General features: G+C 52.8%; 1 protein-coding gene across 1 annotated transcript in view; it reads left to right on the top strand.

The window, feature by feature from the left end:
• Nucleotides 1-25,217, top strand: part of LMF1 (lipase maturation factor 1) — an 82,802-nt gene that overhangs the window by 43,985 nt on the left and 13,600 nt on the right. Inside the window, exons 4-6 of the mRNA XM_082431792.1 lie at nt 2,211-2,359; nt 21,273-21,338; nt 24,142-24,309. Coding sequence (XP_082287918.1) covers nt 2,211-2,359; nt 21,273-21,338; nt 24,142-24,309 — 383 coding nt within the window. The remainder of the gene's footprint in view (nt 1-2,210; nt 2,360-21,272; nt 21,339-24,141; nt 24,310-25,217) is intronic.

The following is a 25,217-nucleotide window of genomic DNA, read 5'->3' as shown; positions in this document are numbered from 1 at the left end:
ATTTGCATTTCGCTTTGATTGGTGTCACTCAAACTGCACATTAAAATTCCGTTCGTCGCGTCTGTGCAGAGCGAGGTGACAGAGAAGGCAGACCCGGGCTCTGGGGACTGCTCTGCCCGCCCACGTGAGGTCTGCAAGCTGCTGAGGGGCTTCCAGGGAGCACGAGCAAGGCCGGGTCCCCACTCCTGGGCGGGTACGTGGGCTGTTCCAGCCTTGCTTCCTCTGGGGCCTGCCCAGCTCAGCCTGGAACACCGTGTCTGCCTGCCCTGCTCGCGGGGCCGCATTGAGGAGGGGGTGGGGACAGTGGCCTTTGAGGTCCCTTCTCAGATCTGAAGCGTCTGCAGATAAGTCCTCCCAGAGCCGTGTCATCACTCCATGTTCTGCCGTCATAAAACCACACGTTTTAAAATGCCCCCATGTGGAAGGAGTCCAAGCTTAATGAAAACGACTTCTCAAGATAAAACCAGAGGTGTCACATAAGGAACAGAGTCCGCTTCTTCCTGTTGAGACAAGAAGGGGGTTTGAAGCACATTGTGAAGCAAAGGTCGTCCATGTCCATGAGCAGAAGGACGAGACCTGGACCCAAAATGAGCGACGCTCAGTGTCTGGAACCTCGTAGAGCAGACGAGCACGAGGGCTTCCTGATTTCTTCCCTTGAGGCATCTGGGGGAAGCCGGGTGTGTGCCCTGGAGGCTGGCTCAGCCCACGTGGGCATCCCACACACTGGGTCCCCAGAGGAGGGTGGCACCGATGTCCCCATCTCGGCCTTGGCCAGAGCGCCCTGTGCTCTGCCTTCCTCTCCCGTCGGTGACAGCTGTGCCGACAGGCCCACCGTCTCCATTGGTTGTGGCCTGGCCACAGCCTGGTGGCGCTCTGGGCTCCAGTCGCCCACCTCACTCGGCTCCCTCCCCCGGGCACTCCTCCCCAACACTGTCCAGGCTTCTTTCTGCTTCTGGAATCATCTCCAGACGGTGCAGGGCGCACGCTGGTGGCCCCAGATCCCCCAGCACAGGTGGCTCAGCCGATGCAGTGAGCCCACAGAGACCCCAGGCAGTGACGGCCCACCCGTCGGTGCCGCCCCGGTGTTGGCACTGCTGCCTTTGGGCAAACTCACCTGTTTGTCTTCCAGAGAAGAACCGATGTGGAACTGAGCTTCAGAAATCCAGAGCATATGAGAGTCAGTGGGATTTCTCCCTCCACATTTTACTATGAAAAATTTCAAGCCATAGAAAGTTTCAAACAGTTGTACAGTGAAAACCTGCAAACCCACCACCTACATTCTGCCGTGGCTGGTCCTTGGCTCTACTGGCATCATCACACATCTGTTCACACCTCATCTTAACGTTCAGTGTGTCTCAGAGTGGGGTTCAAAATTCATTTAGGTTTGTCTGTTTTTTTGAGAAAGCAGTTTACAAACATTGAAATGCATAGACCTTAAGGTGCTTTTGGTAAGTCTTGGCCAGTGCACCACCATGACCAGCACTCCCACCCCCAGGGCACAGCCCCCCAGGCAGCCAGGTTCTAATTTCTCTCACCTGCATGGGGGCAGCTTGTTCTGGAACCTACATTAGTGGAACTGTAGAGTGTTTGCCCTTGTCTGAAGCGTCTCTGACGCAGCAGAATGTTTTTGAGGTTCGTCAGCGTGGGGTGAAAGGGAAGTCGTGCAGCCCACAAAGTGCAGCGCAGGCTCCTTTGTTGCAGCCCGAGACCAGCTCCACGTTCCGGGTGTCCCAGGGACGCAGTGTGAGGGGCCGTCTCCACGGTAGGAGCGAGAACTCAGGTGTGCTGCTCATACCTGCATTTCTCACATGGGCTCCCCAGCAGGAAGAATGACTGATGCCCCCCATCCAGCGGTGCCGGGCTGAGCCACTCAGAGCCTGTACTTGCTACTCCCCTGGCTCCCTCCCTCACCTGGGCAGATGGGACCACAGTCTGCTCTGTGCTCAGCAACTCACGTCCGGGTCGTCCAGCCTGCTCGGTGCCCGTGTCCACCCTGGTGACTCCTCAGGGGCTGCGCCGTGTCTGTGGGCGCCCTGCGAAGGGCAGGAGCCACGGCCTGAGCTGCTAGGCTCAGCCGGGTGCTGTGGCTCGGTTGCTCTTTGTCCTGTTTGAAGGACCGTCTGGGTTAAGCCGGGTTTGGTGCAGTTGCTGCCTCGGAAAGTGTCCACTGCTGCTCACTCGTCCTTTGTGTTCTGCTGCCCTCATTTCAGGATGGGAGTCCCAGCTTCTGGAGACGGGCTTCCTGGGGATTTTCCTGTGCCCTCTCTGGACTCTGTCTCCATTGCCCAGGGGGACCCCCACGTCCCGGATCGTCCTGTGGGGCTATCGGTGGCTGATTTTCAGAATCATGCTCGGAGCGGTAAGTAGAACTTTTATTTGTTATACTTGGAAGGAAACGTACTAAAAACGAGTGGCTGCCTTGCTGCCTTCCCGCCAGCCAGGCCAGCCATGCCCCTTCCACCACTTTCCATGATATCCGAGGCCTGTTTCTGAGCACTCGATGCTCCACTGGCCCCTCTGGCCTGGCCATTTTCTGTGGGAAATAGCCAGGACTTGAGTCGTTCCACTGGGACACTCAGGAGAGGGCCCCCTGGTCACCCCTTCCCCCCCAGCCCTCCTGGTGTGTATGGAACATCTGAAATGTCGGGAAACGTGTTAGCGGGTCACACGACATCGTCTGTGACCCCGGCCTCGCGCCCTCCTGTCTCTCTGCCGGTGGAGCCCCTTCTGCCGACGCCTCCCCGTGTGGTTGAGGTGGTGCTCAGCTGTCCCGCTTTCCTGCCACGTCCTCTCCCCCTCACGCCCTCCTGCTGCGCCCTGGGACCAGGCACCTTGACGCCCACCTGCCATGCAGCCATGGAAAGTGCACATCTCAGTTCTAATTACACCTTCGAGTTTTCAGAAACTTAAAATCAGGAGTGAGGTGGTTCACCAGGCAGAGGTCTGGGCGACTTCATGTACTTTCCCTTCCACCTCTGCCCTGCTTGTTACACTAAAATGTAAAATACCCATTTCTTTCATATCGTCCAGACAGTCTAGTGTCTGTTTGCTCTAAGTCGTTCCTCGTGGGGGAAAATACAAGCCTGCAGGGGGGTGGGGGCCAGCGCTGGTCCTCCTGCAAAGTCGCTGTCCTCCACTGTGCCATGCTGCCCCTTCCTTGTCAAATGTTCGGTTTACTTATGGGCTTCTTACGTGAGGGGGGGGCCTCGTCCCCCGGGCAGCACAGCGCCATCTTTCCCTCTGCGGCTCTCCGTATTTGAAGCCCCCGTCGCCCCACGTCCTGGCTGGTGCCACAGTCTGCTGGGCAGACTGAACTAGCAAGTGACGGCATCTGCTGTCGAGGGGGACGGGCCGGTCCTCAAGCAGGACGGGTGTCCCCTCTAGGACTGTGGGTTCCCACTCCCACAGGCTCCCCTCCTGGACTCCCAGGTTGTTGGCCGTCACGCCGTGGTGGTTCAGGTAGCTGCCACGTCTGCGCCGTCTGGCCAGGCTCTGGGGGCACTGCAGGCAGCTGGGTGCAGAGGGATGAGCTCTGTGACAGGGGGGTGGGAGACAGGCCGGGGTGGTTGGCAAGGTTCCCAACCCAGCAGGGTATGAGCAGCTACAGACACTTGGAAACGCCGTGTTGGGTGATTATGTGGGTCCAGATTCCACGGCAAAGTGTAATGCTTTCCCTAAACTCATTTTTCCATTTAATTAGAAAGATGAGCGTGGTATTCATAGGTCCCTTTGATGAAACACGAAACCGTGAGCTGTCTCACCACCGCACAGGTGTTCTTAGCTTCAAGGCTGCTGTTCCTTGTCCGTCTAGGACTCAATTGTAGATTCTCTCTCAGCTGTCTTTAAAAAGCATAAAAACATATGCATTGTTTCTAAGGACTTTATCAGGACCCTCCTGGGACGGTAGCTTCGGCTACAGAGCCCTGGGTGGCGGAGCTGTCAGGTTGCTCTGAGCACGGTTCGCGGCTGCACAAACTCCCACGATGCCTCACAGGGGCGGCGAGTCATTAGCATGTTGTAAAGCACCTTTTATGGCATTTTGATTGACTGTTAGCACCAGCTGGATAAAAAATTATCAGGTGCACTAAAAGGTGTAATTACTTGATTCCGTCTGTACGTTGGATATTATTAACCTCCCTTCGTAGGAAAGCAGAACGACAGAGTTGACTTGATAAAAAGGAGTGATGGCAGCAAGTTGTCCAGTCCGTAGGAACTGAGCAGACGCTGCCCGGGATGAGCCCGGCCCCGATTGTCTGCTGCTCGATAAGAACTGGCGACTGTCCCGGACGCTCAGACCTGCTTGTGGTTCTGTAGTCTGGCCATGCTTCACATGCCCCAGAGGACAGATTGGTCCTTTCAGAGCTCAGCCTCAGAGGGGACCCCAGGTCGTGTGGGTGGGGGTGCCCAAGCAGAAGGAAAGAAACCTCTCTGCCCACTGATGGCCCAGGCCCCCCAGGTGCCCAGGGTGCAGTCGGTGCGGCCACTCCATCCTCAGGTGTCTGGAGAGGTGGCACCAGGCTACCCTTCTCTGGAAGCAGCTGGAAACTGGACACATGGTGACACAACTGTTTTCACACCCAACGACAGCCAGGTGGGCCGGGGTCCAGAGGGAAACTCTCGAGCTGAGCCCTTGACTGCCTGGCTCTTCAGGGAGGCCGGGGTCCTTGCCGCGGGGAGGCAGTGATGGCCAGAGGGCTTCCTGCTGGAGGCAGCGGCCAGGGCACAGAGGGGAGGAATCTGTGCAGAGGATGCAGCTCCAAGGACAAAGTATCACTCTGTCCAAAATGCATCCTCTGATCTAACCATGAGGAAGCATCAGACATGCCGCAACTGCGGGACGTTCTGCACAGCTTCTGACTAGCATCTCAAGTATCCAAGTCATACCTTAGTTAAAGCCTAAGGAGCCGTCAGCCAGGACGTTAGTGGGAAGCTGGTGAAGCCCAAGTAGGGTTGAAGTAGTAGTGACATGTGTACAGGGTCTCCTTGTCATTTTTACAGCTTTTCTGAAATCTAAGATTTTCTTCAAAATAAAAGGTTAAAAAGAAGTAGTATGGGCAATTTAATGCACGTGAAGTGGGCAGTTAGAGGACATAGAGGTAGGTAGGTTTCTGACACTGACACGAGGGTCAGCGCAGCTGAATCATTTTATAAACTGAGTCATTAAACATACAAAAGGTGGGCTTCCCTGGTGGCGCAGTGGTTGAGAGTCTGCCTGCTAATGCAGGGGACACGGGTTCGAGCCCTGGTCTGGGAAGATCCCTCATGCCGCGGAGCAACTAGGCCCATGAGCCACAACTACTGAGCCTGCGCGTCTGGAGCCTGTGCTCCGCAACAAGAGAGGCCGCGATAGTGAGAGGCCCGTGCACCGCGATGAAGAGTGGCCCCCGCTTGCCGCAACTAGAGAAAGCCCTCACACAGAAATGAAGACACAACACAGCCAAAAAAAAAAAAATTAAAAAATACATAAATAAACAGTAATTATAAAAAAAAAAAAAATACAAAAGGTACCTCCCACAGAAAACTCCAGGCCCAGACGACTCCACTGATAAGATTTATCAAATATTTAAGGAAAGGGCTTCCCTGGTGGCGCAGTGGTTGAGAATCTGCCTGCTAATGCAGGGGACACGGGTTCGAGCCCTGGTCTGGGAAGATCCCACATGCCGCGGAGCCACAACTAGGCCTGTGAGCCACAAGTACTGAGCCTGTGCTCCACAACGAGAGAGGCCGCGATGGTGAGAGGCCCGCGCACCGCGATGAAGAGTGGCCCCCACTTGCTGCAACTAGAGAAAGCCCTCGCACAGAAACGAAGACCCAACACAGCCAAAAATAAAAAATATATAAATAAATAAATAAATAAATAAATAAGACCCGGCACAACAAAATAAATAAATAAATATTTTAAAAAAAAATAAGGAAGAAGTGATAACAAATCTACACACACTCATTCAGAAAACGGGAGAGGGGACCCTTCCCAGCTCACTCTCCTGAGGCCAGTGAAGACAAGGACATTTCAAAAAAGGGAAGTTACAGAATACTGTTCTTCAAGAGCACAAACAAAAATTATCAAGGAATTATTAGCAAATGAATCCAGAGTACGTAAAGGTGTTAAGTCCACGTGGGATTTTCCCCAGAATGCCAGGCTGGTAGGACATGAATAAATAGATGTAATTCACCAAGTTACCAGATATAAGGAAGAAAGAGATCAAATGATATGTTCATCTCATTCTAGGTAGAAAAAGCATTAGACAATGTTAAACACTTATTCACAATTAACAAAAAAAATTCTCAGCAAACTAGAAATAGAAGGAAACTTCTTCAACCTGATAAAAGATAACTATACAAACTACCTACAGCTAACATCATGCTAAATGGTGAAAGACTGAACATTTTTCCTCTAAGACTGGGAACAGGGCAGTGGTGGCCAACCTCCTCATGGCTAGTCAACAGTGTGTTGAAGATCTTAGCTTGTGCATTAAAGCAAGAAAAAGTGGTGAAGGCCCTGAAGATTGGAACAGAGGAAGTAAAATTATCTCTGTTCATCACGTATGTGGAAGATCACAAGGGCCATAGAACTAGGGAGTGAAGTCGACCAGCGTGCAGGACTCAGAGCCAGTATTTCCATGAGCTGGCAAAAACTGTCAAAAAAAATGAAAGTTTAAAATATACCCCTAACATCCACAACCATAAAATACTTAGGAAGTTTTCACAGAAGTGTGACACTTGTGCTCTGAAAACCACCAAATGTCACTGAGAGGAGACTTGGGCAAGTAGATCTTCCACGTTTGTGGTCAGAAGGCTCGTTACCAGCCAAGGGTCAGTTGTCCCCAAACTGGTCGATAGATTTCGTGCAGCCCCAAACATAATCCTAGAACGGTTTTCTTTTTAGAAAATAACGAACCAAGTCTTAGGTGTGCATGGAAATGCCCAGGATCTAGTCTTGAATTAGAGTAAAGTTGTCGGCATCACACTGCTTGTGGGTTCAGGCCTTCCCAGAGGATGTGGCCCTCGAGGCGCCAGGGGAGGTGAGAGGCCAAGAGCCGTATCGACGGGGTGGGTCAGTCTGGAAATAGTCCCACACTGAAGTCACAGTCAAGTGACCTCTGGACAAGACAGCAAGTCAGTTCAGCTGAGAAAGAAAAGTGTTTCCCCCGCCGGTGCTGGGTATCCACACGGGCACACGGACCCCACCCCCCACCACACCACACATGACAGTCAGTTCGAGGTGGACGCAAACGTAAAACCGAGACACTCCTCACAGATAACTTAGAACGTTCACAGTCTCGGAGAGCCAAAGATTGCTTACAGCATAGAAACCATTAACCATAAAAGAAAAAAATGGGTAAACTGTACGTCAAAACGATGAAAATCTTGGGTTCTTCAAAAGACACCATGGAAAAACGGCAAGCCACAGGTTGCGGGGAGCACTCACAACACACACCTGGCAGAACCTCCGTGTGGAGTATGTGAAGAACTCATGCATGTCACTAACGGACAGTTCACTCTGAAAAAGGGAGAGGTCTCGGCAGGCATGCGCGTGGCCGTCCCAGCACTTGCATGAAACACACGTGGATGGACGCTGAGGTCCCACCCGCCCACGAGGACAGAACTTAGCGGCTGACCAAACCAAATACTGGCTCACTCAAGTTGCCATAACAAAATACCACAGCCCAGGTGGCTTAAACCACATTTATTTTCTCACAGTTCTAGAGGCTGGAAGTCCGGGGTCGGTGTTGCAGCCGATTCTGTTCCCGGTGAGGACTCTCCCTGGCTTTCAGATGCCACCCTCACACTGTGTCCTCACCTGTTGGGTCAGCCCCCCCCGCACATGACCTCCTTGACCCTGTGTGACTCCCTTGGTCCAGATGCAGCCGCACTGGGGGTCAGGGCCTCAACATATGAATGTTGAGGGGCGCGAGCAAGAGGGACTCCCTGCGTGCCTGTGGGCGTGTAAAACAGTGCAGCCGCTTGAGGCAGTTTGGCATTTACTTACTGAGTTGACCTCACGCCCACCCTGTCCCCCAGAGTTTCTACTCAATATGTAACCCAGGAGAAGTGGAAACGTGGTCACAGAGGCCTTTTACACAAACACTCGCGGCAGCATTATCCACACGCACCAAGAACTGGAAACCAACCACAGTCCACCAGCAGGAGGGTGGGGGCAGCCTGGCCCAAATCCCCCAAAGGCAAACCACCCAGCCGGACAGGGACCCAGTGCCGAGACCCCAGTCATCGTGTGGCTGAGAGCAGTAGCCAGGAAGGGGTCCCGCATGAGTCCTTATGAAGGTTCTGGAATCGGCGGAGCCAGCAGGCGGCCGCAGACCCAGAGGCTCTGTCACATCTGGGATGTGGGGTGGGGATTGATGGGCGTGCAGGAACCCTCGGGGCGATGGGGTGAGGGTCCACGGGCATGCACATCCACACAAGCCCCTCAGCCGCAGCTTCAAGACAGGACATAAGTCATTTCCTGCAACCTAACAAGAGGTCACCGTAAGGGGAGCCTCGGGAGGTGGTCAGTCGGGCCCACAAAGAGCAGAGTTGTGCACACCCCACCGAGCCAGGTTTTCCTGGGCTGAGCACCAGGTGACACAACATGCCTTCAAGCCCTGGAAAGACCATCAGCCCCGCCAGGCACTGCAGCTTGAGACAGGCTCTCAGATGCTGCTTCCTACCTGTTGCCCGAGCCAACTGCGGGCCTGGCCTGTGCGGCGTGAGTTCTCGTTATTCATTCCCGCTGATACAGAGGTGACTTGACGGCCCCAAACTGTCGCCACATGGGCCGGGGGGGCAGGGTGGCCACCCCACATTGGTGTGATTGGAACTGGAATTCAGGCCGTCCCACGCTGGGGCTTCACAGCTGTGAAGCTATTCTGTGCGTTGGCATCCTGGGGCCAGACCGAAGCAGCAAGGACCTGCCAGTTCCTCACAGGAGAGGGCGGACCAGGCCCAGATGCACTCCTTCCCTTTCCGTCCTCAGAGCAAAGAGTGGAGACTCTCTCACCTGCAGGAAATGGTAGCTGGTGTAGGTGTCCAAGTCACTGTGGTTAAGCCCTTTAATTATGCTTTAAAGATAAAAGTTTTCACTTTTGGACTTCCCTGGTGGCGCACTGGTTAAGAATCCACCTGCCAATGCAGGGGACACAGGTTCGAGCCCTGGTCTGGGAAGATCCCACATGCCTCAGAGCAACTAAGCCCCTGCGCCATAACTAGTGAGCCTGCACTCTAGAGCCCCAGAGCCACAACTACTGAAGCCCGCGCGCCTAGAGAGCCCGTGCTCCACAATAAGAGAAGCCACCGCAATGAGAAGCCCTTGCACTGCAATGAAGAGTAGCCCCCGCTCGCCGCAACTAGAGAAAGCCCGCGCACAGCAACGAAGACCCAACAAGCCAAAAAATAAGTAAGTAAACAAACAACTATTTTAAAAAAAAAGTTTTCACTTTTATCTCAATCTGTTTTTGTAGCTGGGTTCATACTGGCCAAAGTTTTCAGCCAGAGCATGTTAAACACCTGTCATGGAAGCCAGAGTCCTTGGCTCCTGGTCCCTGTGCTTCCTCCATGGGGAGTGGGCGGGGATGTTCCACACGGGCGTCCTCAATGGTTCCAGCCCATGCTGGGCCCGAGAACTGTGCTCACTTGATGACTGACATTCTGGGAACTGAGCCAGTATCCGTGCTACTGGGAGTTCTCAGACCTGGACAACGCCAAGGGGATACCACCTGGGTCAGTCTGACCCCCAGGAAGTCGAAGAACGAAACCTGTCTCTTTTCTGCACCTCCCTCCCTTCAGCCTGGCCCCCCGGGGGTGTGTGCACGTGGCCGTCAGGTGGCAGTGGCTGGCATCTCCCTCTTCCCATAAGAGCCTTGCTTGGTGTGAGGGCTGCCTCACAGGGGTGTCCTGGGCCCACGGGGAGAGTGGCAGTGAGAAGAGGCGGTGCCTGGACATTCAGAGTCATCAAACAAGGGAAGTAGGAACCTGTCCTGCTGCTAGATGTCTGGCAGCGGGAGGAACCCATCCTGCTGCTGGATGTCTGGAGTGGGGGAACCTGTCCGGCTGCTGGATGTCTAGGTGGGTAGGGAAGGCTGTCCTGCTACTGGATGTCTTGGGGGGGGGGGGGACCCGTCCTGCTGCTGGATGTCTGGGAGGCGGGGGAACCCGTCCTGCTGCTGGATGTCTGGGGGTGGTGGGGGTAACTGTCTCCTGGACGGCTGCTTTCTCTTGCATTAACTAAGTTGTTAGCGTGGCTTTTATTTTCCTGTATATTCTCTCTGCAGTTCTTCCAATGTCTTTTACTACTTTTCTCCTGATACTAAATTGTTTTTATTTTATTGCTTCACATTTTGAGTTAAGAACTTAATTCCCTAAGACAACATGATACTATACATAGAGAATCCTAAAGACGCTACCAGAAAACTACTAGAGCTAATCAATGAATATGGTAAAGTAACAGGATACAAAATTAATGCACAGAAATCTCTTGCATTCCTATACACTAATGATGAAAAATCTAAAAGAGAAATTAAGGAAACACTCCCATTTACCATTGCAACAAAAAGAATAAAATACCTAGGAATAAACCTACCTAAGGAGACAAAAGACCTGTATGCAGAAAATTGTAAGACACTGATGAAAGAAATTAAAGATGATACAAAACAGATGGAGAGATATACCACGTTCTTGGACTGGAAAAATCAACACTGTGAAAATGACTATACTACCCAAAGCAATCTACAGATTCAATGCAATCCCTGTCAAACTAACAATGGCATTTCTCACAGAACCAGAACAACAACTTTCACAATTTGTATGGAAACACAGAAGACCCCAAATAGCCAAAGCAATCTTGAGAAAGAAAAACGGAGCTGGAGGAATCAGGCTCCCTGACTTCAGACTATACTACAAAGCTACAGTAATCAAGACAATATGGTACTGGCACAAAAACAGAAATATAGATGAATGGAACAGGATAGAAAGCCCAGAGATAAACCCACACACATATGGTCACCATATTTTTGATAAAGGAGGCAAGAATATACAGTTGAGAAAAGATAGCCTCTTCAATAAGTGGTGCTGGGAAAACGGGACAGCTACATGTAAAAGAATGAAATTAGAACACTCCCTAACACCATACACAAAAATAAACTCAAAATGGATTAAAGACCTACGTGTAAGGCCAGACACTATAAAACTCTTAGAGGAAAACATAGGTGGAACACTTTATGACATAAATCACAGCAAGATCCTTTTTGACCCACCTCCTAGAGAAATGGAAATAAAAACAAAAGTAAACAAATGGGACCTAATGAAACTTAAAAGCTTTTGCACAGCAAAGGAAACCATAAACAAGACGAAAAGACAACCCTCAGAATGGGAGAAAATATTGGCAAATGAAGCAACAGACAAAGGATTAATCTCCAAAATTTACAAGCAGCTCACGCAGCTCAATATAAAAAAAAAAAACCGAATCCAAAAATGGGCAGAAGACCTAAATAGACATTTCTCCAAAGAAGATATACAGATTGATAACAAACACATGAAAGGATGCTCAACATCACTAATCATTAGAGAAATGCAAATCAGAACTACAATGAGGTATCACCTCACGCCAGTCAGAATGGCCATCATCAAAAACTCTACAAACAATGAATGCTGGAGAGGGTATGGAGAAAAGGGAACCCTCTTGCACTGTTGGTGGGAATGTAAATTGATACAGCCACTATGGAGGACAGTATGGACGTTCCTTAAAAAACTAAAAATAGAACTACCATACGACCCAGCAACCCCACTACTGGGCATATACCCTGAGAAGACCATAATTCAAAAAGAGTCATGTACCACAATGTTCATTGCAGCTCTATTTACAATAGCCAGGACATGGAAGCAACCTAAGCGTCCATCCACAGATGAATGGATAAAGAAGATGTGGCACATATATACAATGGAATATTACTCAGCCATAAAAAGAAACGAAATTGAGTTATTTGTAGTGAGGTGGATGGACCTAGAGTCTGTCATACAGAGTGAAGTAAGTCAGAAAGAGAAAAACAAATACCATATGCTAACACACATATATGGAATCTAAAGAAAAAAAAATGGTTCTGAAGAACTAGGGGCAGGACAGGAATAAAGACACAGACGTAGAGAATGGACTTGAGGACACGGGGAGGGGGAAGGGTAAGCTGGGACGAAGTGAGAGAGTGGCATGGACATATATACACTACCAAATGTAAAATAGATAGCTAGTGGGAAGCAGCCGCATAGCACAGGGAGATAGCTCGGTACTTTGTGACCACCTAGAGGGGTGGGATAGGGAGGGTGGGAGGGAGACGCAAGAGGGAGGAGATATGGGGATATATGTATATGTATAGCTGATTCACTTTGTTATAGAGCAGAAACTAACACACCATAGTAAAGCAATTATACTCCAATAAAGATGTTAAAAGAAAGAAAACTTAATACTCTAAATTTTCATTGAGCAGAATTGCAGCTAAAATCAGCAGTTTTCATTGAGATTTGCATCTTTGCTATGGCTGGGGCAGGTCATTTTCTTTTTTTTTTTTTTTTTTTTGGCTGCACCGCGCAGCTTGTGGGATTTTAGCTCCCCAACCAGGGACTGAACCCAGGCCCTCAGCAGTGAAAGCGCCAAGTCCTAACCACTGGACCACCAGGGAATTCCCTGGAGCAGGTCATTTTTATGTGAAATGGAGGAGATGCAACATAAAAGGAGGCTCTGGAGAATCTGGGCATGAAGACGAGCCTCTGGGCATGAAGACGAGCCTCTGGGCCCTCAGAGGTGGCACGAGGATGTGCTTTCCTGTCCGTACCTGGGCAACCGCCATGTAACCTGCAGGCTGCAGACAGCGGCCTCAAGTCCCTTCTCGCTAATCAGAAGGGGCTCGGTTGCTAACCACCTGTGCTGCCCACAGCTCTGTGCTCACACCTGCTGCACACCCCATGGGGCCCTGATGCTCCTTGTGTGCAGACCGTCCCTGTCTTGTTAACACAAAAAAAAAGCCATAGCTAAGATGGAGAAAATAGAGGCCCACAGGACCTACCATTTCGGGGTCAGAATTCAGCAGGGCCAGGAGCCACAGCCATGCTGTGATTGAGGGATACCATGAGAAAACACTGTTTTCACATAACTGGCAGTTTTGTCTGAGATCCTGCCGTAAGGTCACCTGGAATATTATGAAAGCTTCGGGCCAATAAATTTGACAACATAGGTGAAATGGACAAATTCCTTGACAAGTGCAGCTTACCAAAACTGAGACAGAAGGAAACAGGAAATCGAAAGGGCTCCATATCTGGTAAATAAATTGAATCTGTAATCAAAAACCATTCCAGAGGGCTTCCCTGGTGGCGCAGTGGTTGAGAATCTGCCTGCCAATGCAGGGGACACGGGTTCGAGCCCTGGTCTGGGAAGATCCCACATGCCGCGGAGCAACTAGGCCCGTGAGCCACAACTACTGAGCCTGCGCGTCTGGAGCTTGTGCTCCGCAACAAGAGAGGCCGCGATAGTGAGAGGCCCGCGCACCGCGATGAAGAGTGGCCCCCGCTTGCCACAACTAGAGAAAGCCCTCGCACAGAAACGAAGACCCAACACAGCCATAAATAAATAAATGAACAAATACTTTAAAAAAAAAAAAAAAAAAAAAAACCATTCCAGAAAGAAAGTGTAGGCCCAGTGAAATCAAACATTTGAAATAAAACATTTGAAACACCAGTGAAATCAAACATTTAAAGAGGAAATAATAGCAATCCTACACAAACTCTTGGAAAATAACAGAGGCAGGGACACTTCCCAAATTGTTTTCTGTGACCAGCATAAGAGTGATACCAAAACCTGATGAGGACAGGACAAAAAAGAAAACAGAAACCAGTGTCCCTCACGAACAAAGACATAGAAACCCTTAGCAAAATATTGGCAAATCAAACTCGGCAATAAAAGAGGCATGGTTTATCTCAGGAATGCAAGATTGGTTTAATATTTGAAAATCAATTAATGCAATTCACTATACAACAGAATAAAACTGAAGAACGATTTTTTCTCCTCAACAGATGTAAAAAGTACACGATACAATGCAGTACCCACTCAAGGGCGTGTTAGACGAGGCTTCCTCAGTGGTGATAGAACGAGAGCATTCATGTGTGATTAGAAACAGGCCTGTTGTCTGTTTTTGCTGCTGCTCTTCAACACTATATTGGAAGTCCTAGTGCAATAAAACAAGAAAAAGCCATAAAGATTCCCAAAAAAGAAATGAAACTTACTCACAGACATGATTGTACATGTACAAAACCCAGTGGAATCTTAAAAAGCAACTACTAAAGTGAATACATTAATTTAGCAGGGTTGCAGGATACAAGGTTAATGTGAAAAATAAACTGTACATCATATAGTATTACAAAGTCATTAGAGGGGACTTCCCTGGTGGCACAGTGGTTAAGAGTCCGCCTGCCAATGCAGGGGACACGGGTTCGAGCCCTGTTCCGGGAAGATCCCACATGCTGCAGAGCAACTAAGTCCACATGCCACAACTACTGAGCCTGCTCTCTAGAGCCCGCGAGCCACAACTACTGAGCCCACGTGCCACAACTACTGAAGCCCGCGTGCCTAGAGCCTGCGCAGCAACGAAGAGTAGCCCCCGCTCGCCACAGCTAGAGAAAGCCCATGCACAGCAACAAAGACCCAACACAGCCATAAATAAATAAAGATGTCTTTTTTTCACCCAGATTTATATGTAGACTCAAGGTAATTCCTGTCAAATTCCCAGCGGGCTTTTTGGGAAAAATGACATGTTGATTCTAAAATTTACATAGAAATAAAAAATTTGAAAAAGAACAAAGTTGGAGGACTTATACTTCCTGATTTTAGAGCTTAATTTAAAACTGAAGTATGGGGACTTCCCTGGTGGTCCAGTGGATAAAACTCCGTGCTCCCAATGCAGGGGGCCCTGGTTCAATCCCTGGCCAGGGAACTAGATCCCACATGCCACAACTAAGGAGCCTGTGTGCCGCAACTAAGGAGCTGGTGAGCCACAACTAAGGAGCCCACCTGCCACAACTAAGACCCAGTGCAACCAAATAAGTATTAAAAAAAAAAACAACTGAAGTATGGTATTGATCTAAACTGGAAAAATAGATCAGTGGAAGAGAAGAGAGTCCAGAGATAGACCCACACCTCTGCTGTCAACTGATATTCAACCAAGGTACCAAGTCAAGTCAATGGGAAAATGAAAGTCATTTTTTACAAATAGTGCTAAAATAATTGGAAATCTGTATAGAAGAATAAAATGAGCTTTGAGTGCTCTTTCACCTATACCGAAGTAAATTGGTATAGATGTAAATGAAGTAAATTGGTAAATTTTGGTAAATTGGTAAATTTTCATCTATACCAAAGTAAATTGGTAAAGTAAAATGAAGTAAATCATGGACCTAAACATAAAAGCAAAACCAAAAAGTCCTTAGAAGAAAACATAAAAGAATATCTCCCAGAAACAGACCCACACAGATGCAGTTGATTGATTTTCAACCAAGGCAATAAGCCAAATCAGTGGGGCAAGAAAAAATAATTTTTTTTAACAAACCTAAAAGGTAGAATCATAAAAATTTTTTGAAGATAGCATAGACAGTTACCTTGGGGTAGACAGAGATTTCTTGGACAGGGCACAAAAAGCACTAACCATTAAAGAAAAATATTGATAAATTATACTTCACTGATATTAAATTTCTCCATCTTCAAAATACACCATTACGAAAATGAATAGGCAAGCCCTGCCTGGGAAACACCTGCAGTGTACAAGTCCAGCTGAAATCTAACATTCGGAACCTGCAGATCACAGTAGGAAGGTGGGTGCAGGACCTGAACATACTTCACCCTCGAAGGGATGGGAACGGCGATGAGGACGTGAAAACTGTGGGGCGGCATTTTGCACCCAGGAGGGGCTGGGTGTAAAGCACTATCAGCGCCCCAGGTCGGAGGGTCTGCGGGCCATGGGATTCCTGGTGGGAGCGTCACTTGGCTCGTAGGGGGTGCGGTGGTGCAGCCTTGCTCAGCAGCCATAGGCCAGTTTCCTACAAGGCAAGACATGGCCCCGCCTGTGAGCCCGCCTTCCGCTGCCAGGAAAGGAAACCTGTCCACACATGTCTACAGCAGCCCTGCTCGTCATGACCGCAGACCTGGGCACCAGCCCAGTGTCCATCGACGGATGGGCAGCCTGTGGTGCATCCACACAAGGGACAGCGCTCAGCTGGGAGAGGGAACCAACCCCCCGGGGCAGTGATGCAGACAGACCCGAAGTCCCTGGAGGAGCACAGCCAGCCTGAGCCCAGGGCCACGGGCCACCAGCCCCTACAAGTGTGAAACCCCGGGGGCAGGCGGAGGCGGAGGCAGCCCCCTGGCCAGTGCATGTGGAATTGCCTGGAAAGTGGTCATGAAGAATGTTCTGTGGGATGGAAGCCTGTGTCCTGTTTTGGGTGGATTCCTGATTGTGTACAATTGTCAGACACATTGAACTGGACATTTCATCTGTGTGCATTCTGTTTCATGTGAATTGTAGCTCAACCCTTTGACTTAAGAGGCCACGTGAGTTTGCTTTTTCACGCAAGGATCCCTGTGAGATGCAACCCCATTAAAGCCACAGACCTTGGAGATTAGGGGGTCACAGCTCACCGCAGCCCTTGGGCCTCGCCCTAGAGCCCGCCGTCGAGAGTGAGCCACACCCCTTTCCGTCCAGATGGCACACATTTCTGCCTGAGCTTGCTGGCAGCGAGTCCAGGTGTGGTGACGGCCCTCTGTGTCCGCCTCCGAGCAACGCCGTCGCTGCTGTAGCGTCTGCGCTGGGCCCACAGCTCCCACTTCCCTCGCTGGCTGGGGAAGGAGGATTCCTGGAACCCAGCGAGTCTGCACTTGGGTCTGCGTGCTTTCCCTGGAGGCCCAGGACTGCTCTGAGTGGGTGAAGCAGGTCATCTGAAGCAGTTTACGTGTTGCCATGTGGGGTCCCAGAGATGCTCCGGCCCCACGGTGGCAGCAGCAGCGCTGAAAGGTGAGCGAGTGAGACGAGACACCAGACCCGTTAGCAAATAAGAGCAGGAGCTCGGTAGGAAAGAGCCTTCAGGTCGGGGCCTCTCTGGAAGTCAGTTCCTACAGTAAAATCTTATTAACGTAATGAAATAAACATTGGAATGTGACTCACCCCCAAGACCAAGTCAACTGGATATCGCTGCCACTTTCTTGACAAGCCTGCCGGGTCCTGGGATCACCACTCCAAAATGAGAGCAGTTATTCTAATTTGCTTTATTGCATTAGTGTGGGCTGCTCTGTCCTCCTTCCCATGGTGCCGCCGGTGGAGGCATCCTGGGAACCTCTGGGGAGCGCCGTCCACGGGCTCTGACCTCTGCCCAGCTGCACACCCCTCACGGCTGCCCCCTGCCCAGCGGCTCAGCGCCCTCTTTGTGCTGTCTCTTGGCCACTTGTCTCTGACCAGCCTCGGCGGGAGGACGGTCATACCCAGGCCTGCAATAGCTGTGAGGACCCGAAACTGTCCCCTCCACCCGCTCCACGGCCCCTGCAGGTCTGGGCAGTTTTCACAAGCTCTTGGGGTTTGGGGAGGGGGCACAACAAGACCCCCCACCAACAGCATCCACGATTTCTCTCCCTCCCTGCACATTCGGCTCAGAGGTTCCCCCATAGCTGATGCGGTGCCTGCCATCTGCGTAGATGCACTGCACTGGTGAATTCAGAGGGTGGATTTCCATCTAATCATACCCTGGAGTCTGAAGGTGCAGACACTGCCCCAGACCTGGAGAGAAGGGGCTAGGTGGCAACCCTGTGTAGTCTGGGGCCCCTTCAGATGTGGAGACAGGTCAGTCCTGAGAGACCCCAGGCCAACCTGTGCACACTCAGGTGAGATCTGGGCGCTAAGCCATGAGCCTCACACGCTGCGGTCGTCCACCTGCTCACAGAGCACGTGGGTCCCGTGGGTCCAGCTCAGCTCCCAGGGGAGATGCAGAGTGCTGCCGGGTCTGAGCAGAACCAAGGCGTCCCGACCCCCACCCCCCATGGCTGTGAGCACATCCCAGACCAGCAGGCCTGCTCCAGGGAGGGAACGGCCCCTCTTCCCCTACCTGCAAACCCAGGTTGAGGATGCTTCTCCTTTGTGGGAAAGGAGCAGGTGTAGGACTGATCGCCCGTGTCTGCAGATGGAGAAGAGGATTTCCAGAGAGACAGAGACTCTGACGGTGAGAGAACGGGGTGCAGTGTACGTGCAAAATGGGGGCACTGCCGAGGGAGCTCTCTGTGCTGGCTCGGACCCGAGGGCCGTCTCCCCTCCCCCGGCTGCAGGCCTGGGAGCCCCCCACCCAGTTAGGTGTGATGGGACTTGTGCAGCGTCACAGAAATTGATGTTCTTTCTGTGGCAAAAGGCCTTGCTTTTTCCCATTTCCAAATGGGAAATTTTAAGGAGCATGTTCTTGGACCCGTGAGCTTTAGAGAGGAGCCCCTGTGCATCCCCCGGGCGCCTGCCCCACCCGCTGCCCATAAGGCCTGAGGTCTCCTCGGTTGCCCCAGAATATTCCAGCATCCTGGCACTCACCCTTTCCCCAGGGAGAGCAGAGGTTGTATGGACAGCTGGAGGTCACTCGGTGTGTTACTGGTCTGTCTGTGCCATTTTTTCGGAATTAATTTTGGGCTGAAAAAGGCTCAAAGAAGGCTTTGTTCCTTTGACACTTACTCTGGAAGAAAAAAAAAATCCGTGGAAAATCTGACATCTGCATTGTAGAGAGAAATCAATAGATGGGGAGGAATATAATTATCCTCCACTCCCAAAAGAATGTTTCAGATTTTTAAGTGTCTCATACCAGCTTAGAATTTGAATGACATTTTAATTATTTTGTTTTTTTTCTTCTTTGCCTGGTTTGAATCTCCAAAGAGTGCCTCTCAGATTCCAAGGGATGTAGGGAGCAGAGCCTGCACTCACGGGGAGTGAAGTGTGACAGTGGCTGTGTTTTCCTGCCGAACGAGCAGGCACGTTGCCACAGAAACCAGCGGTTCATCCATGCCGGCAGGACACGATAGGCTTTCTGAAGCGCTGTTTCTGTACAGATGCGACCGTGTATGGCAGAGTTCACACTGGAAGTTGTCTCCGGCACTTCTGTGATCTAAGCAAACCCAGTTTCTAGAGACTTGACTAACCGCTTCTCAAGGTGACTAGTTCTGTGAGTCTGTAGACAGAGCAGGCGGGTCCTCGGAGCGCGGCTCCACGTCCGCTACACGAGCTCCCCTGACGTGGGGTCGGCCCCACTGCAGGGCGCCAGGCCCCGGAGAGGTGGGTGCGGAACAGCCACCGGGTGTGGATGGGGCCCAGGACAGCTGAGAATTGTGACCTCCGTGGGACATATTTGTAAACTTTCTGCTGGGCTGCACAGCTAGCTCATGCCTGGCCCATGTGCTCGGCCAGGACACGGTCACTCGGTCTCACTGTGGAAGCTGCCAGCATGGCCGCCACATGGGCTCTAGCTTCCCTGTTGTTTCTTGTCCCTGCTCCTTCGGGTGTCGCTGCGTCTGTGCCGCCCACAGGGGCACGGGCCAGGTGTCAGCTGCCCCCTCGGTCCATCCTGTGGGCTCCACGGTCCAGGCAAGTCCAGGGTGGGACACGTCTTACACCCTGGGCAGCCATCCTGCCTTGCTGGCAGCGTGGCCATCAGAGGACATGTTGACTCACACTGTCCTACCCCTGGCTCAGAGCCCTCAACTGCCCCAAAGTTCTTCCCCTATGGGAAGGTCAGTTTTATGTGCGAGTCTGGCTGCGCTGCCACCCCAGGTATTCAACCAAACCCCAGTTCGACGTGACTGCCAGGCTGTTTTGCAGACGTGATTGAAGTCCATGGTGGGTTGGCTCCAGCGAGGAAGGGTGCCCGGGACAGGCTGGGCAGGTGCGAGGATGGGCTGAGGGGACTTGCCCCCAAGCAGCTGCAGCTGCAGAGACCACCAGCCAAGAGAGCCAGGCCGCCATCCAGGCTGCTTTCTTGGCGATACAGTTTCTCACCTTCCAGTCCAGCTGTCATGTGAGACAGACGTTAGGGCTGAATCTGTGCATCCAGCAACGGTTTTACTCCCGTTGGTGAGCAGTTTGCTTCTGACCGTGAAGGGATCGCGTGGAGCTGTGATTCCCAAGGGCAAGTGAACGGGGGAGTGCAGCAGGCAGTGAGCTGACTGTCCTCCTAGCCACTGTGGATTGGCCATGCTGGCCGCTGCCCGGCAGGGAGACTGGCAGGGCTGCAGACAAGCTCGCCCACAGGCTGCACGGCGGAGGCCCTCTCTCCGCAGCCACTTTCCCAGCAGACTGGGCAGCACGGGAGTTCCCTGGAGCCCCTCCCGAGCCTGAGCACCGGGGTCTCCCACGTGCTGTGGTCTGAGCACTGGGGTCTCCTATGTGCTGTGGCCTGAGTACTGGGTTCTCCCTTGTACTGTGGCCTAAGCACGGGGTCTCCCGCATGCTGTGGTGGGCGGATATTCTCACCGAGGCCACCAGAGCTCCTGAATCATCGTCACCTTAGCAGTTGGGACATTGTCCCTCCCACGTCTTCCTTGGCGTCTAAGTCAGGTTGTGCTCGTGTGCTTTGCTAATTTGCCCTTTTCTAAAGCCTCACAGGTGCATTACTATGGTGATGCTCAGAGTCTAAAAACTGGGTTTTAAAGAAACACAGGAGGAACTGACTTTATAAAAAGGAAAGAGTGGGATTTCCCTGGTGGCGCAGTGGTTAAGAATCCGCCTGCCAACGCAGGGGGACACGGGTTCGAGCCCTGGTCCAGGAAGATCCCACATGCCACAGAGCAACTAAGCCCGTGCACCACAGCTACTGAGCCTGCGCTCTAGAGCCCACAAGCCACAGCTACTGAGCCCACATGCCACAACTACTGAAGCCTGCACGCCTAGAGCCTGTTCTCCGCAAGAAGAGAAGCCGCTGCAATGAGAAGCCCGCACACCACAATGAAGAGTAGCCCCTGCTCTCCGCAACTAGAAAAAGCCCGCGCACAGCAACGAAGACCCAACACAGCCAAAAATAAATAAATTAATCAATCAATTAATTAATTAATTAATTTTTAAAAAAGCGTTTCTTTTTCCCTGTGTTTGCTACTTTTAGTCCTCAGAAACCCTAAACATGTCTTTCCTGGACTTTGTTCAGATTTTCCCTTTCATGTCGCTTCAGGCATCACATGAGGTCTGCCACTCCCGCAGGTCCATCCGGAGGTGGCTCACATTCCTCTCTCTCCTCGGCAGGGCCTGATCAAGATCCGGGGGGACCAGTGCTGGCGGGACCTCACCTGCATGGACTTCCACTACGAGGTGAGCGGCGCGGCCGTGCAGCGATGTGGGGGCACAGGTGCAGGCTGGGATCGTTTCCCTGTGAATCACCCCGAGGGTGTTTGGCTTCGTGGTGTCAGCTCATCTGTATTTGCTCCGCGTGCCTGTCACTACCTGTTTTCCTCACGTGGGGCCCTGCGTTCCTGCTGGGTCTGGGGCGCCACCTGTCAAGCAGGATGTCTTCTTCCTCGTTTCCTTCCCCGGGGCAGCGGGCAGCAGTCTCTTCCCTACTGGGATCCCACTTGGGCTCCTGGAGAGGCCCTGCAGGAGGGAGGGCCCCTTGCAGACGCTTCTCTCCTGCCTGTGTCCTGAACCCGCTGGGAGCCGGAGCGAGGAGGCCAACGCTGCACCCCGACAACTGCCTCAGCCGCCCCGTCACGCCAGTGACCGTGCCAGGGAGCCCTGCCCCGTGCCTGCCTCATCCACTTGCCTGTGTCAGCCACTTCTGGGTTCCAGGGTGGAGGTCTGGGGACTCAGCCCAGCAGAAATCCCAGGAGGGGCAAAACAAGGGCCAAAGGTCTCATGGGCAGGAGACCCCACCCATCCCTGGCCACCGGGGTCCCAACCCACTGGTGCCTGGCTCTCCCACCTGGGCGTCTCCAGCACTGGGGGTCGGTGCGGGGCAGGGGGACGAACAGGAGATCCTTCGGGAGTGCTTCTGCTCTGAGTCTGCGTTCCCTGCTGGCTGCCACCCAGGCCCTCTCAGCCCCCGGGGAGCGAAGAGGGTCCCCCGGTGGGTGGGGAACCTCGGCTGGTCTGTGAAGGGGTGGGAACAGAGAAGGAAGGTCTAGCCGGCTCGCCTCCCACCTGGAGTGGCTGGTGGGCACTGGCATGCAGTGTACGCAGTGGGCTCCTGCCTGCCTCTGGCGGGGGGGCAGTGCAGGGAATCCCTGGCTCCCCTTTCCCTCTGTCTGGTGGGCGTAACCTGTGTTGATGAGAGGCAACGTCGGGGGCGGGTGAGGGGGGGCTCCCCTCGAGGCCTCGCTCCCCCCAGCTGCCTGTGGCTGTAGGTAACGTGGGGCCTTCAGCCCTGAAGAGCGTGCAGGGCCACATGTCCCTCTGCCGCCCGAGGCTGGGCCGCCTCCAGAGCTGGGTCCTGAGATGTGACAGAGGGGCTGCTCCTGTGCTCAATCACCGTTCCCAGTGCTGCGCACGGTGTGGCCCGTCCACAGCACGCACCTGTCCAGGGGCCACGGCGCCTTCTGGCAGCCTCGCTCTCACGTGCACACATCCACATACACTCGCATATACATGCGTGTACACACCGTATCCAGGAAACGCTCTGTTGTTTAAAAAAGCTGAAACATTTGGAACTGATTTGTTGCTGCCTTTTTGTGTTGTTAGTGAAATTGCTGCTAACCACCAGAATATCTCCAGTTTTAGGACTGTGGTGGTTTCATTCCACTCAGGCATTAACCGTCATGTGGTGAATCTGGCGTCAGGAAACGCAGGCCTTTGAGCGGAAAGGGCCCCGACAGTTCTGCTCCCCCAACCCCGTGTCTCCCCAGGGCCCCGCCCCCACTGAGCCCCCCACCCCCCAGCCCTGCACACCCTTCCCCAAAGGGGCTGCCTCTCTGTGTCTGATCGCCCTCCACATTCACAAGGTGGGAACCTCTGCAGCCAAGACAGAGTGAGAACACGGTTAAACGCAGTTTTATGAGCCAGGCCAGCAGGGATGCGGGGCAGGGAGACAGCAATGCCCATACCAGGTTTCTAACACCCGTCTCCAACCAGAGGGACCAGGTTCCTGGAGAAGCGGCTGCCCCTGGGCTGGAGCAGGAAGGGGCTCAGGTGACCCTGAGCATCTTTAGAGCCAGATAACAGGGAGACGCTCAGGGTGGTTACAGCCCAGCAAGTACGACAGCCCACGTGTCCACACCCATGTGGGTGCGAGTGGAGAGGAGCAACCCTGTCCTCACAGCAGACACGGCGCCCTTCACGGACTCACTCTCCACAGACGGCAGAGGCACAGTTAGCCTTATGGTGGGTGCTGTGGGTCCACCGGGTCTGGGGCTGCCGCGGCCTGGTGTCCTGCCCCAGCCAGCTCAGCGTGGAGGGCCACCTGCACACAGTACCTGTCACCGATGCTGGCTGTCCACACTGGGGCCACCCCAACCCCACACAGTGTCAGCACAGCTGGCCCTTCTGAGCATGGACGGCCGCGTGAGCGGGGAAGACAGGGCCTGTGGTTGGAGGCGCAGGGCCCATCAGCTGGGCCCTAGGCGGCCAGCACCACGGCTGAGTCAACACGTGGGCCTCAGGGACCTGCTGTGCCCTCCCACCCCGCACACGTGTGGAGGCCGTTCCCAGGAACACACACGTGGGGCCGGGACCTGCTCCCCCAGCCTCCACTGTCCTCCAAGAGGAAATCCACCATGTGTGAGCGTCCCATGGTCCCGCCTCTGCGCCTGTGCTCTGTCCCCTCGCGGGGGGCTTGCCGGTGCCCATGCTGCTCAGGGCTCTGACCACAGACTCTTCCCCAGCATCTGAGCTCCTGCGTTACCAGGGCCCTCAGGGTCCCCTTGAAGGGGTCAGTGTCAGAATTACAGGAAGCCAGGCGAATAGAGAAGGTCGGGACCCATGGCCCCACCATTCCCCATCCTGGTGACGTGTGAGCTGCTGGAGGGTGGGCCACGCCGCCGGTCTTCCCCGCGCCTCTCCCGGCCAGGGCGGCCCCATGTACCCCCCTTCCCCAAAAGGCCACCAGCGGGCACCACAGAGCAGGGCCAGGGAGGGCAGGTCCCCACCTCCAGGCGCAGCTCATGGGCCTCCCTTCATCCCACAGACGCAGCCGGTGCCCAACCCCGTGGCCTACTTCCTGCACCACTCCCCATGGTGGTTCCACCGCTTCGAGACCCTCAGCAACCACTTCCTGGAGCTCGTGGTGCCCTTCTTCGTCTTCCTCGGACGGCAGATGTGCATCCTCCACGGGGCCCTACAGATCCTGTTCCAGGTGAGCAGCCGCTTGTCAGTTCCCAAGGAAAACCTGAAATTTCCACGTCCTGTTCACCGCGTTTATGGAGGTTTGACCTACAGCATACTCATTGCTCTGCTAGTTTTGCCTCCATCTTTCTGTTCCTCGGTGTCCGGGGCCCATGTGCTGTGCCACCCCAGATGATGGGTGCGGCAGCAGCAGGAGTGGGGCGTCCCACACCTGGGGGAGCCGCCTGTGGCTTGCTTGGTTGGTTGTTTATTGTGGCCATTTCTACCAAGTTCTCTTGTTTCTTCTTTACTAGGAAGTTCTGTAGGTTTTGTTTGGGGTATTTTTAGTCATGAATGGGTGTTGAAGTTTAGCAAATGGTTTTTTCTCCACCAGTTGTGAGAAGATCACTTTTTTGCCCTTAATTTGTTAGTGTGAATTACATTACCACTGCTAAAATGGAACCAATTTTACCTTCCTAGGATAAATCAACTCAGTCGGGCTGTGTATACTGTAACATGTTAGTGGGTATAACTTGCTACCATTTTGTTTGGGTTTTTCATGTTGTCAGTGAGTGAAGTTTGTGGTTTTCCATCCACACTGGCCTTGTCTGATTCTGCTCCAGGTTTTACTCTCACCCTCGTAGACAAGACAGAGTTGGTTCTCCTACATCACTGCCTGGCCCGGGCTGGGGGGGTGGTCTTTGTGGCCGCTGACAACCCTTTCGTGGCTGCCAGACAGGCAGGGTCTCTGTTTTTTTCTGGAGGCAGTTGTGTTTTGTTTTGTTTAATATTTACTTATTTATTTATGTTGGCTGTACCAGGTCTTAGTTGCAGCATGCGGGATCTTTTAGTTGCGGCATGCAGGCTTCTAAGTCGCAGCATGCAGGCTTCTAAGTCGCGGCATGCGGACTTCTTAGTTGCGGCTTGCAGACTCTTAGT

Source organism: Balaenoptera physalus (assembly GCF_965194825.1).
Source record: "Balaenoptera physalus genome assembly, chromosome: 16".
Taxonomy (NCBI): Eukaryota; Metazoa; Chordata; class Mammalia; order Artiodactyla; family Balaenopteridae; genus Balaenoptera; species Balaenoptera physalus.
Note: the sequence above shows the minus strand (reverse complement) of the source record. Positions and strands in the feature narration are given on the sequence as shown.